The sequence below is a fragment of the Procambarus clarkii genome, chromosome 71 (assembly GCF_040958095.1).
Source record: "Procambarus clarkii isolate CNS0578487 chromosome 71, FALCON_Pclarkii_2.0, whole genome shotgun sequence".
Taxonomy (NCBI): Eukaryota; Metazoa; Arthropoda; class Malacostraca; order Decapoda; family Cambaridae; genus Procambarus; species Procambarus clarkii.
The window spans coordinates 28,073,115-28,087,201 of record NC_091220.1 but is presented as its reverse complement, the minus strand read 5'-3'; the positions used below and the strand labels follow the sequence as shown (position 1 = coordinate 28,087,201).

At 41.3% G+C, this 14,087-nt stretch overlaps 1 protein-coding gene across 1 annotated transcript; it reads left to right on the top strand.

Moving 5' to 3' along the window:
• The first annotated feature begins 10,505 nt into the window (after positions 1 to 10,505).
• On the top strand, positions 10,506 to 11,621 carry LOC138356308 (uncharacterized). Its single transcript, XM_069312283.1, has one exon. It carries the CDS (start codon positions 10,506 to 10,508, stop codon positions 11,619 to 11,621), a length of 1,116 nt encoding a protein of 371 aa, XP_069168384.1.
• Positions 11,622 to 14,087: the final 2,466 nt, after the last annotated feature.

Here is a 14,087-nt window from a genome sequence, read left to right as displayed (position 1 = left end):
TATGTCGTACCTAGTAGCCAGAACTCACTTTTTGGCCTACTATTCAAGGCCCGATTTGTCTAATAAGCCAAGTTTTCCTGAATTAATATATTTTTTCAAATTTTTTTCTTATGAAATGATAAAGCTACCCATTTCATTATGTATAAGGTCATTTTTTTTTATTGGAGTTAAAATTAACATAGATATATGACCGAACCTAACCAACCCTACCTAACCTAACCTAACCTATCTTTATAGGTTAGGTTTGGTTAGGTAGCCGAAAAAGTTAGGTTAGGTTAGGTTAGGTAGGTTAGGTAGTCGAAAAACAATTAATTCATGAAAACTTGGCTTATTAGGCAAATCGGGCCTTGCATAGTAGGCTGAGAAGTGCGTTCTGGCTATTAGGTACGACATATATATATATATGTATTTATATATATATATATATATATATATATATATATATATATATATATATATATATATATTATATATATATATATATATATATAATATATATATATATATATATATATATATATATATTATATATATATATATATATATATATATATATATATATATATATATATATATATATATATATATATAGAACAAGGTAAGATATATATATATATATATATATATATATATATAGAACAAGGTAAGATAGACTCTGAAACTCATGAAACTTACTATATTGCAGATAGAACTGATTTGGCGACGATGAAACTCAAACTAGACCTGGCCAAGATTGAACGTGAGCAGCAAAGGGAAGCCCGCGAACAACAAAGGGAAGCCCTCGAACAACAAGAACGAGCAGCTGCCATACGAAGGGAAGAACAAGAACGTGAGGCTGCCTTAAGAAGGGAAGAAATCGCCCACAAGGAACGTGAACTCGCCCTCCAGGAACGTGAGGTTGCAATGCTCCAGGAGCGGGAACGCGTACAGCTTGAAACACTCCAGGAGCGGGAACGCGTACAGCTTAAAACACTCCAGGAGCGGGAACGCGTACAGCTTGAAACCAAACAACGCGAGTTGGAAATGCAACGTGAACATGACAAGCAACAAGCGACTCTGGCTCTAGAGTGTCGTCAACGAGAATACACGTTGGAAACTTCACACCTAGCTCAACGCCAGCAAGCTACTGCCAATCTTCCCGTCAGTTTTAATATATCACATGCAAGTAAGTTAATGCCATCCTTTGTAGAAGCAGAAGTTGATGTGTTCTTTACCACCTTTGAAACCCTTGCTAATCAACTCAGTTGGCCTGTCGACCAATGGGCCACACTTCTCAGAGTCCATCTTACAGGTAGAGCTGCAGTCACACTCAGTACTTTGGCGTCTGAGAATGACTACCACACTCTGAAACAAGCAGTGTTGGACGCCTACCTCCTCTCTACTGAAAGTTATAGAAGGAAATTCCGTGACCACCTGAAGGCAAATACCACTACCTTCCTCGAGTTTGCTAACACGAAACGGAGGTATTTCATGAAATGGCTGGAAGCAGCACAGGTCTCTACTTTTACAGAACTCGTCAACCTGATGCTTGTTGAAGAATTCTTGAGACGTGTGCCGCCTCCTGTCCGCCTCTACTTAGCAGATAAAGAAGAAACCAACTACCTGAAGTGTGCTAAGTCGGCTGACACTTACAGCCTCATCCACCGGCTGACACCCGAACCATCCTCCAGTAAGAAGTCGTGGTACAGTTACGAGAAAGTGAGCCCCGATCAAGCTGGTTCACAACTGTACTGCAAGTATTGTAGACTCTATGGACATACCATAGACAAGTGTGGTAAGTCTCAATACAAGGGAACCACTGAACAACAAAAACCCAAACCAACTCCTCCTAAGTCCGGTAAGCCTGTGATGAATGTTGGTGTTAATGTTAATGATCTTTCTCTTTTCAGTAACCACCTGTATACTGGAACTGTCTCTGCCAACGGTTCAAATCCGGAGGGACGTTTCAAATTGAAGATCTTGAGGGACACAGCGGCTCTTCAATCGATCATCTTGAAGTCGGCTGTGCCCAACATCACCTACACCGGAGAAACTGTCTTCATCACTGACCTCACTGCTACCACTCCATACCCTCTCGCCAGAGTCCACCTGGATTGTCCCTACGTGAACGGGGAAGTCCAAGTCGCCGTCAGGGAAAAGCCTTTTCCCATGCCTGGAGTGCAACTTCTCCTAGGCAACGACTTGGCAGAAGACCTGCAACCGACCAACCTGATCGTCATGGACAAACCCCAGGTGTGTAACTCTGTGCCAAGTAACCCTATTCTAGAGTATGTTCCAGCAGAGGTTCAAGAGAGTGATGAAGTTTCTCCTCCGGTTCTCGTGACCACCCGTGCACAAGCCGCACGTCCACAGCCAGCTGACTCTACTGCTACCGCTGTCCCTCAAGACCCTCAGAAACTCCCCCCCGCATCTGACCAAGTTGGAGTTTCGTAATTTGGAGAGGGAAGATCTTACTTTAACACCATTGTTTTTCCAGGCTGAGACTCAACCCGACAGTATTCCTGGGTTCTTCCTAGAGAACGACTTGCTCTACCGCAGATATAGACCCAGTAAACTGAAGGAGGAGGACGATTGGGCCAACATCGAACAACTTGTGATTCCTACCAGCCTGCGGCCAGTAGTGAATAAGGAGACAGATTGAGGTAAAAAAATTTCAGACACGGTTGGGCACTTCCATGCCGACTTGACCCTGTTGGGCCAGATCGTCCATTCCTCTTATTTGGGTGGTTAGGTTAGGGCACAGTCAGCGCGCTCCTGGCTGGCTGGCGGTGGTCGGGTGGTGGTCCCCCCTGGGGTCCCGGGGGGACCACCACCAATGGTGTACCTGAGGAACTGGTGCCCAATCCTAACCTGTTTTCTTGAACGCTTCGTCTCGAGCTTTTAAGATGAGTCTAGGGCCTCAAGGAGGGGGTCTCTACTTATGAGAGGTACCGAGGATGAATGTACAATAGTTGGAAACCAAAAAAATGCACTGGTGAAAGGCATATAAACGTTTTTTGGAGTATTTAATGGCGCTAGTATATGTGTGCGTGTGCGTGTTTTTTTTTTATGTAAATACAATATATCTGGGTTTTTTAATTCCTGCTGAGAAGTGTATCTGAAATAAAGGGTTTTGTCTTTACATTTGGTAAGGTTTCAATAATCAGGTAAAAAATAAAAATGAGAAAGACTCGAGTTATATTTTTTCATTTACTCCAGATTATTGTCCCCATTTTCTCTATATTCCGTTTCACAGAAAACATCTTCACGGGCGGTCGAGTCCCGTTTTCGTCTATGGGGAAACTCAGATAATTGACAGAAAAAAATATATGCAAGTTCCATTTTTATTTCCAAACACTGGATAGTTTAATTATTAAGATCGGGAGTTTGCTTATTATTCAGATCTGGGAAACAACAACGTATTATTATTTCATGTTTTTTTTTCATCCAAACATATAGAAACAAGTATTTATGTTTTAATTTTAGAGGAAAGAACATTATCAAATATTTGTTTTGTTTTTGTTTTTTCATAGGAAAGAGCAAACATCAGAAAAGACATAATTCATTCATTCATTCAGTATTATAGATATTCCCCCCACCGGTAAATTAAAAACATTATTTATTTTCATCGTTAGTTCTTTTTTATTGAACAAATAAAAAACCTACAATACACATAACTACAATATATATATATACGCACACACACACACACACACACACACACACACACACACACACACACACACACACACACACACGCACACGCACACGCACACGCACACGCACGCACGCACACACACACACACACACACACACACACACACACACACACACACACACACACACACACACACACACACACACACACACAACTGCATTAATGTTAAGCTAATTTTTTTTCGGGCAACACCCAAGGTTGGTTTTAATGGTCAATGGAGGCAGTCGCAGGTGGCAAATTGCTTTTTAATGCGCACGTGCCCCAAACTGGCGATCTCCCAGGGACCTTTCAAAGATAATTACCAGTACAGGTAGTTGCCAGTGACGAGCTGCCCTCTGGGGTCAATTTTAAGTAGTTATCCTCGGGGGAGGGGGAGTGGTTGTGCTCCACATCAGAACCCCAGGTATCCACAGTCTCACACTGCCTCGCCACCAACACACGGCCAGATGGTTCGCAACCTAATCAAATGCGTCCAATGCGGACAAATTTGCCACAACATTGGTAAGCCACAACATTGGTAATTTGCCACAATATTATATATATATATATATATATATATATATATATATATATATATATATATATATATATATATATATATATATATATTTATTTATTTATTTATTTATTTATTATTTACTTATTTATTATTTTTTTTCACACATAGCCATTCACCATGCCACAAGCCCAGGCTGTGCATTACCCACCAACGAACTCTGGAGCAGTGATTCGGACCCATCGCCAAACCCGCGAGTTTGGTCTCCCGACTTATTCAGCGATTGTGATGACCCAGAATCGTCGCCCTCGCCACATACTCCACATTGCTCAGGCATGCCCCCCGATTTCGACCCTCGACCGTCAAGAACACGCCGCTATAAACGTGAGTTATTACTATTATTTATTTATTTATTTATTTATTCACATTATCAACGCCGTTATTGAAAAAGAGATAGAGAGAGAGAGAGAGAGAGAGAGAGAGAGAGAGAGAGAGAGAGAGAGAATATATATATATATATATATATATATATATATATATATATATATATATATATATATATATATATATATATATATATATATATATATATATATATATATTCACGCCTCTTAAAAGAAAAGAAAAAAAAACATTTTTTTTTGTCTCCCACCAGGGCAACCATATCGACTGCTAATACAACGACAGCGGCAACAGCAGCAGCAGCAGCAGGATGCCCAGCCAACATCACCCAGCTCACCAATCAACACACGAGTCAGGTCTCCCGACATGTTCAGCCCCACGCCAGATTTTGAACAGGATTTCTCACCTAAAACACCCCCATACTTGGCGGACGATGACGATTCCGACCCCGAACCGCCACCACCAAGAACCCGCCGCTACAAACGTAAGTTATTTTTTTTTTTTTAATTATTATTATTATTATTATTATTATTATTATTATTATTGCGAGTGCTAGAGAGAGAGAGAGAGAGAGAGAGAATCATATAGGCTATTCCTCTTAAAAGGCTATTCCTTCCAGGGCTGCCATATCGCACTCTAATTCAACAACAACAACAATGCGAGGAACAACAACAACACGCACACGCCTCGCCCAGCTCCTCGGTCCATATGCGCGTCAGATCCCCCGATTTGTTCGAAAGTTATAGCAGCGACCAGTCAACATCATCGCTGCGGCGTGGGGGGCAGCATAGGGAACGTGAGTATTTCACATTTTTTTTTGTTTTTGTTTTTTGGTGTTGTTATGTGATCTCGATCGCACCACTCGCTCAAAAAAAAAAAAAAAAAAAAAAAACAGACGAGGGCATGCCAATATTAATGCTAATTTTTTTTTTTTTTTTTTTTTAAGACATCTCAATCAACAATCAACACACTCACACACAGTTATTAATACCTCTTTTTTTTTTGCAGACGCTGACAGTGACTCATCATCATCATCAAACCCAGCAGCCTCATCACCAGAGTCGGTCGACTCACCACCACCACCACCACCTTCCCCGTCCCCTCCCCCTCCTCGGGATATTGAAATTGTGAACATCATTCGCAATTTCAATGGGGCTTACACACGATATTCATTTAGCGTGCCAGAGCACGTGCGGGGTGATCCAGGGGCTTATTTACGAACATATCGCGCATTTTTCATTAATTTCGTCAGTGGATTGTTTACTTTAGAACATCCACATATACGCGTCTTCCCTGATTTCACGTTTGGGGTGCGGAGGCTCAACGTAGAGCCCGACGATGATTTTGATCCAGTAATGCACATGCGCGGGGAAATGCGTGCCATAACTCAAGAGGAAGTAGAACAGCTTGTTAATTTGTGGGTCGAAGAGATCGACAATAAACTAGAGGAGTTGCTGGGGGAACAGGAAGGGTCGAGTGTCGGGATAGAGTCGATTTTGGGGTTTTACATAAATGTGGCCCTTATCGAACACCCAATTCGACTGGGTTCATTCGTAGATTACCCGGCCAAGTTACGGGGCAAAGGCCACGTATTCAACCCCCGAGGGGAAGCCAATATTTGCCTTATGCAGTGCATCGCCGTGCACAAATGTTTGGCCCGCGGGCTCCTTTATAACGACATCAAAACTCGGGCCAAATCTGGGCGATGGTGTCGCCGACAAGTAAGATGGAGTAATAATATAGGCACCCCAGTATCTTTTGACGACATCGCCAAAGTCGAAGATTTAAACAGGTCTTCTATATTTATTTATGTTCTGGTAAAAGGAGATAATGGTCGTCATTACATTAGTTTGGCTAGAAAAGGCCGTGGGAATTTTAAGGATGTCATATCTTTACTTATGCTGGAAGGCCAACATTTGGTCCTCATCAAGAACTTTACCAAATATGTGCGTAATATGAGGTCTCATTCGGAAAACATCCCAGCTGATTATGACTTTTGTCACAGCTGCCTCATCGCCCTCCCACCCCATCAAATGCTCGAGCATGAATCAACTTGCGAGGTCAAACAAACGTTGCATTTTCCTCCCCCTGAAAAGAAAATAGAGTTTAAACATTTCGGGCGAGCGTACGGGCCAAGCCACACTTGTTACTATGATTTCGAGTGTGCCCTGCAAAAGGATAGGCCACAGGGCATAATCGAAGCACGTCACAGGGCCATTGCATATGCGTACATAATCATAGACCGTCGCTATAATATCGTAGAAAAAGATTTCTACCTCGGGCCTAATTCTGCAACCCATTTTGTTAATAAACTATCCTCCTCGTGGGCCAGAATAACGCGAGAACAGCCATATTACCATCTGCACATGTCCAATGAGCAAATGGAAAGTTACAAGAGTCAGACCATGTGCGAGATATGCGACGAACCTTTCGGGCCCAAAATCGTCAAAAATAGACACCACGACCATTCACTGAGCGAACATAATTACTTAGCCGCCCTATGCTCTCGCTGCAATCTCCAGTGCAAAGATGGCTACAAATACTTGCACGCATTTTCACATAATGCGGCGTATGATTTAGGGGTTTTGTTAAACGAGTTAGGAAACGTGCCCAAACGCAACGTAGACATTATGTCCAAAGACGGGTGTAAATTTATGAAAGTTGACATTGACTTTCTTAGATTTATGGACAGCTTAGCCTTGCTCAATGGGTCGTTGGCCAAATTAGCCAAGGAACACATCGACAGTGGCAAACCTACGACGTTCACTCTCGCCATGTTAGATAAGGTCCCTGCTGAGGCCCATAATTTATTGTTAACTGGCAAACAGTCCTTTTGTTATGATTACGTGTCAAATTGGGATGTATTAAATGAACCGCGGCTCCCCCCCAGAGATGCATTTTTCAATACCTTGACGCAGGAAGAGCTCCCTGAAAAAGAATACAAACAAGCGTTGGAGGTATTTAAATTAGCCAAGTGCCGCAATATTGGCGAATATCTCGTCTTGTATTTAAAAGTTGATACTGGCATTTTAGCAGACATTTTCACGGTGTGGCGACGCACTATGTTAGATCTTTATAGATTAGATATTGCATATTACCTCTCTTTATCTAGTTTCGCGTGGGACGCCTTCCTGTTCAAAAGTAAGGTGGTGCTAGATCCAATATCAGACCCTAGAATGTATGACCTCATTCGAAGGAATTTAAGAGGAGGCTTCACCTCAGTTGTAAAGCAATTGTCTACCGCCGAGAACCATTACACCGGGGCGGGGTCTAGCGAGGATGGAACCCACATCCTCTATCTAGACTTCAATTCACTCTATGCTACGTGCATGAGTGAAAAGCTCCCCACTGGCGGTTTCCGTTGCCTAACTGACGCCGAACGCGATGAAATGCTATTGCAGGGTTTGAGAAATATTGACTGCGATCAAGAGCGCGGTTATTGGATTTTGTGCGACACTAAACAAGTTTCCCCCGACGTAGCTAGATACACTGACGACCTGCCATTAATTTTAGCACACGCCGACATCGTGACGGAACAACTGTCAGAATACAGTAAGTCGATCCTAGTTGCAGAAAATCGCAAGCTGCCGTGCAATAATCGAAAACTCATTGCCACCCACGAAGCACAACGCGACTATTTAATTAGTCTAGATTTCCTTCAGCTTTTAATGCGACTAGGGGTGGAAGTTTCGCGCGTGCACACTATCTTTGAATTTGAGCAGAGGGCACACCTCAAGTCCTTCGTAGATAGTAATATTCGCGAGCGCACAAACTCGACCTGTGCAATTAAGTCTAAGGCATTTAAACTTGTAAATAACGCTATATATGGCAAATCTTTAACGAATTTGGAGCGTTATGCCAATAAATACTATTTAACCACAACTCGCAAACAGTTCCTCAAACACGCTCGCAGCCCGTTTTTCAAACGAGCGACTTTGCTGAGTGAGGACCGTGTCCTTTGCACAACCCGCAAAGATTCGCTCACTATTGATACGCCCACATATCTAGGCTTTCAAATTCTTCAAATAGCTAAAAGGCGGCTATATTCCTTTTGGTACGACACGGTCAAAGCAAAATATGGTGACAAGGCAAAACTGCTCTACACCGACACTGACTCGTACATTATTCAGCTTACTTGCAGAGATGCTTTTGAAGAGCTTAATAAGGCCCCGCTCATACGCCACATTGATTTTAGCAATTTCCCCGAAGATCATTCTCTATATTCAATCGCGCGAAAAGGCAAACTGGGTCTTTTAAAGTCCGAAGTAGGGTCTAAAATTATAACCCAGCTCGTTGCCCTTAAGCCCAAAATGTACTCGCTAGTGACGCTGGATAAACAGCACATTTGCAGATGCAAGGGGATCACACGACGTCAGCAAGCTGGGCTAGAACACTCATCTTTCATAGACGCCCTTGAAACAAACACAAGTCGGAGGTTTGTGACTAGGACTATTAGAAATGTTGGCGGGCAAATGTGCACATGCGTTACTGTCAAGAGAGGCTTATCCGCGTTTGATGATAAGCGATACGTAATAAGCCCCACTGTTTCACTCGCTTATGGTCACCCCGATATTCCACACGATCCAGAGGATGAGGAGGCAGTCATTAGTGACTTAGAGATGGATGTGGACGCGCAGGAAAATGTGGAACAAAATATACGCCCTGCAGGACGGCGTCATTACCCAATTTTCAATATGTGGGCCAAGAGAGATTCATTGGCCCAAAACCTATTCCCAAACTTGCTGTGAAATATGCTCGCTCCTCTGCATTTAAAAAAAAAAAAAAAAAAAACTGTTTGCATTCTCACATTAGTGCGTGTTATTGTTTTTATTGTTGTTATTATTTTATAATGTTATAAGGGATGTTATTATTATTAATATTAATATTAATATTATTATTATGCCTATAGATTTAAGCTTGTAAATATGTATATATTATGTTTTTGTTTCAATAAACAAACAAAAAAAAGTACGTATTTTTAATGTTTTCTTTGTCACGCCCTAAGCTTGTATATCTATCTATCTATCTATATAAATATATATATATATATATATATATATATATATATATATATATTATTATTATTATTATATATATATATATATATATATATATATATATATATATTATGTTTCTATAAAAGAAAGAAATGCATGTTTTTTTTTTATATCCCCCATATATATATATATATATATATATATATATATATATATATATATAACATTCCACAGTGTGCATATTAAACAGTAGAGACTCAGCCCCCAACATGGAAAGACCTGATGAGATAATATCTCAAGCCCATCTTAACATCTTCAGGGAACCATGTCGGATGATAATAGCGGGTTATTCAAATGCAGGGAAATCATTTTTATGCAACAAACTCGTGCACAAGTACCATGAAACATTCGCTCGAATAATTATATGTGGTGGGGGATATCCCGAGTTGATGAACAATCCACGAATTAATAGAAAAATTGTTGCTCATTCGAGCATTATTGATCCTTTGGATGAGCAAATGGGTAATTCCCCAATGCTGATAATAATCGACGATCTCTTTACTGAAAGCGCAAATTCAAAAATTGTTTCTGATATTTTCACCAGGGGGCGTCATCATAACATCTCTGCCATATTGATCACGCAAAATATATTTTTCCCTGGAAAATATTCTAGGAACATAAGCCTAAACGCCTCGCATTTCTTATTAGTCAAATCAAGAGATCTTTCTCAAATTGAGACTTTGGGACGTCAAATATTTGGGAAACAGGATTCAAAGAAATTTCTAGAAATATATAAAAAGGTCATAGCCAAACCCTATGGTTATTTATTTGTAGATCTGGGGTCAAGCACACCCGCCAGCATAACTTTGCGCGGGAATATTGTCGAAGAGGAACCATTTGAAATAGTTTATCAATGGTGAGCAAGAAACAGCAAATACTCGATCGAGTTTATAATGATCCTACTTCCACTGGGGGATTTGGAGGCGTGCAGAGATTATATAAAGCAGCTAAATTACTTAATTCTGACATAACACTGGCCGATGTGAAAGATTACTTAAAATCCTCAGACGCATATACGCTGCATTATTTACAACCTAAAAAATTCGCGCGTCGACGAGTTTTGAGTCCTAAACCACGGGTTTATGTGTCTGTTGATCTAGCAGAAATGGGGAAGTTGGCAGGGATGAATAATGGCATCAAATATCTGCTCGTTTGTGTGGACATATACTCCAGGTTTGCTCAAGTAGTGCCGCTAACTAGTAAAGACGCGAACATTGTGTGTAGGGCACTAAAATCTATACTAGAGACACCTCACTCGCGCGGGGTGCGGAAAATTAATTCAGATCGAGGGGGCGAATTTTACAACGCGCGTGTGAAAAAGATGTTGGACTCTAAGAAAATTGTGCTGTATAGTGTATTTTCTCAGGAAACAAAAGCATCCATAGCCGAAAGATTCATACGCACTTTGAAAACTAAGCTTTACAAGTATATGACTTCGCACAACACATTGAAATATATAGGGGTGCTGCCTGACGTTGTAAAAACATATAATGTCTCGCCACACCGAGGGTTGGGGGGCAGAACCCCCAGAGAGGCGCATGCTTTAACAAAACCAAGAGAGATTGTTAATCTATTTAACTTAATGTATAAAAACCCAGGCAAAACATCGCGGGGCATCATTCCACAGCTGAAGGTTGGCGAAACAGTACGCATTACTTTATCTGATCGCGTTTCGAAATTTAAAAAAGGTTTCAAACAGCAGAATACGCGAGAAATCTTCACAATCGCGCGAGTGGACAATAGCCAGAGGGTCCCTTTATACTATTTGAAAGATTTGAACGGTGGCAATATTGACGGAGGGTTTTATAGACAGGAACTAACCCTCACCCATTTGCCCGCCGCCTTCAATATTGAAAAGGTTTTGAGCAAGAGAGAAGTCGACGGTCAGTTGCAATATAAAGTCAGATACGAGGGTTATGATCAATCATTCGACCAATGGGTCGACGCCGATGACGTACTGAAACTATGAAGGAGCCTTTAGTTCAGAAATACTGGGATCTGATAAGACTATTAGCCGGTCTTAAGTACTCCAGCAGAAAGAAATTAATTGAAAAATTCAAAAAGCCACACATAAATTGCCTATCGGAAATATTTAAAAATCTTTTAAGAAATAAATTGCCCGTGCCTAGCGAGGTTTTAAAAAAACTGAAAAAATATAGTTCATTAATTCGTGTTGTAGCTTGCAAGAAACCTTCCACGGCAATTAAAAAAAAAATATTAACTAGCAAACGGGGTGGTAATATCCTATCTATTCTCCTTCCCATTGCCGTTAATCTGTTGTCGCGTTTATTTACCAAATGAGAGAGTATTATTTAGTCCCGCGGAAAATAATGGACGAGCGAGTGCCGGCCACTTTGCCGACAGTGCCAGAGATATCGATGCCAACGCCCCCGCAACAGACAACTGAGAACGCCCAGCCCGAAAGATCTAATCCTACTGTAGCACATCTGATAAATCTGAGATTAAAAGCGATACATCACGAATATGCAAGGGCACTTTTAAAATATTTCGACGAGAGCGGGCTTGTTAAATGGGACGTTAATGGCAATATAATGAGTCCTGTGACTGGCTTGCATATAATTAATGATATTATATATGGGATGACGGTCCACAATGCTTTATTTGCCCCTACTAAACTACCTCTTGCAAAATTATTTTTTAATGTGGCTTCAATTCCTATGGATCTATTTAGAAACACTGCGGCTCGCAGGCAGGTTAACGATGAGGGAATTAACAGGAGACGGGGCGTGGCTGTTTCGACCTCTGACCTCCCTCCTAAGCGGATCAAGGTCGGTGGTCGCGGGGATCGGGTCGCCCCCTCGTGGTTGGCTTATTAAAAACAAATTACGGCGATTTGAGCATTTATTCATTGCCCACCTGTGACCCGGTACTGATGCCAGAATGGACACTCACATTATATACGCGACCAACGTTGCCAATGCAGATTTGTATCCTGATAACATTCCCAGCTCTTTTTCAAATCGCTTGTATAAGGAATTAAATTTGAATCCCAAGCGCGCCTATGAAATGTGTTTACAGAAATTATTGCTCCCCACATCTCATTACGTGATTATGAAAGACGATCTAGAGAGTTATGTGAGGGTTGGTTTAATATGCACCAATGTACAAATGACGGGCTTTAAACACACCTATTCGAAGTTTTTACTGAAAAACAACATTTTGGCAGGAAGCATAAAGGAAATTAATAATGCAATTAACAATGAAATAGCCAATATATTGTCAAGCAAGGAATTGAGTTTTATAGATAAAGCTTATAAAAAGCTGTATCCAAAATATGGAACAACGTATATAAAATACGATTCAAGCCATAATCGCAATAAATTTAGTGCCGTATACAGCGACGCCATAATGTCGCAGTTCCAAAGACCAGGTGAAGAGATATATAATATGGTTTGCCGAATTTCGCTATCGTTCGGGCGTGCGATCGGGAAGGTAATAGGCACCGAGACAGGTGAGGATTATGTCATATATTTAATCAGGGGTATAAAATATGAGACAGGCAAGGAAACTGATTTATGTGTCTACCCACCACAGCCGAGAGGAATGATGGATAATTTGTGTATTTATTGCGACAAAATTATGCCTACGAGTTATGGTGATCAGTTAGTCAATATACTGGACGTTGTCTCTTTAAATGGGAGTGACGGTGGTAATAAGAAGTTATATAAACCTCTGAACACTTCAATTGTCGACAGTGTGAGCATTACAATGACCGATCAAGAAGGCAATCCTGTTTATTTCGATGCGCGAGGCTGCACGATTGCAGTTTTGCATATAAGGCCGACTTTGGGGGTTATATAATTGAGCGTTGAAGCCTATAATCTTCATTACCTTGCATCTAGTTGCAAAATGCGCGTCGATTTTACCCCGCCGTCGGTGGAGGAGTTATTAATACTCCTAACGCCCCCCGTTTCCGGGAGAGGGGGCGGTTTAGGGGACGTCCGCATTTTTAACAGTACTAGGCGTCATGTGCGAGGGGGTGGGATTTTTAGTTTCATAACTGGACTGGCGAAGCGAGCGGCACCATTCTTGATGAGAACCTTGGCCCCTGCTGCATTGAGTATGGGCCAGGATGTCGTGCAAGACATAAACAGTGGCGAACGCACATTGAAACAGTCGCTCAAACACAGAGGCCTAGAAACATTAAAACATGTTGGGAAGCAAATTGCGGGTGGGCGGGTCGTTAAGAAAAAAAAAAAGGAACAGAAGGATTAAGACAAAAAACAAAAAACAAAGCAAAACAAGAAATTTGTTCAGGAAAATCGACGGAGGGAAATATAATGACGTGTTTGCTTAAAAATTGAATCACTCTCGAAACAACTATTGACAAGATAGCATGGCGGGGCTACAAGTACCACTGGGGAATTATGCCGCTGCGATAACTGACGCCTTTCCCAAGCCGTTCTCCGCTAGG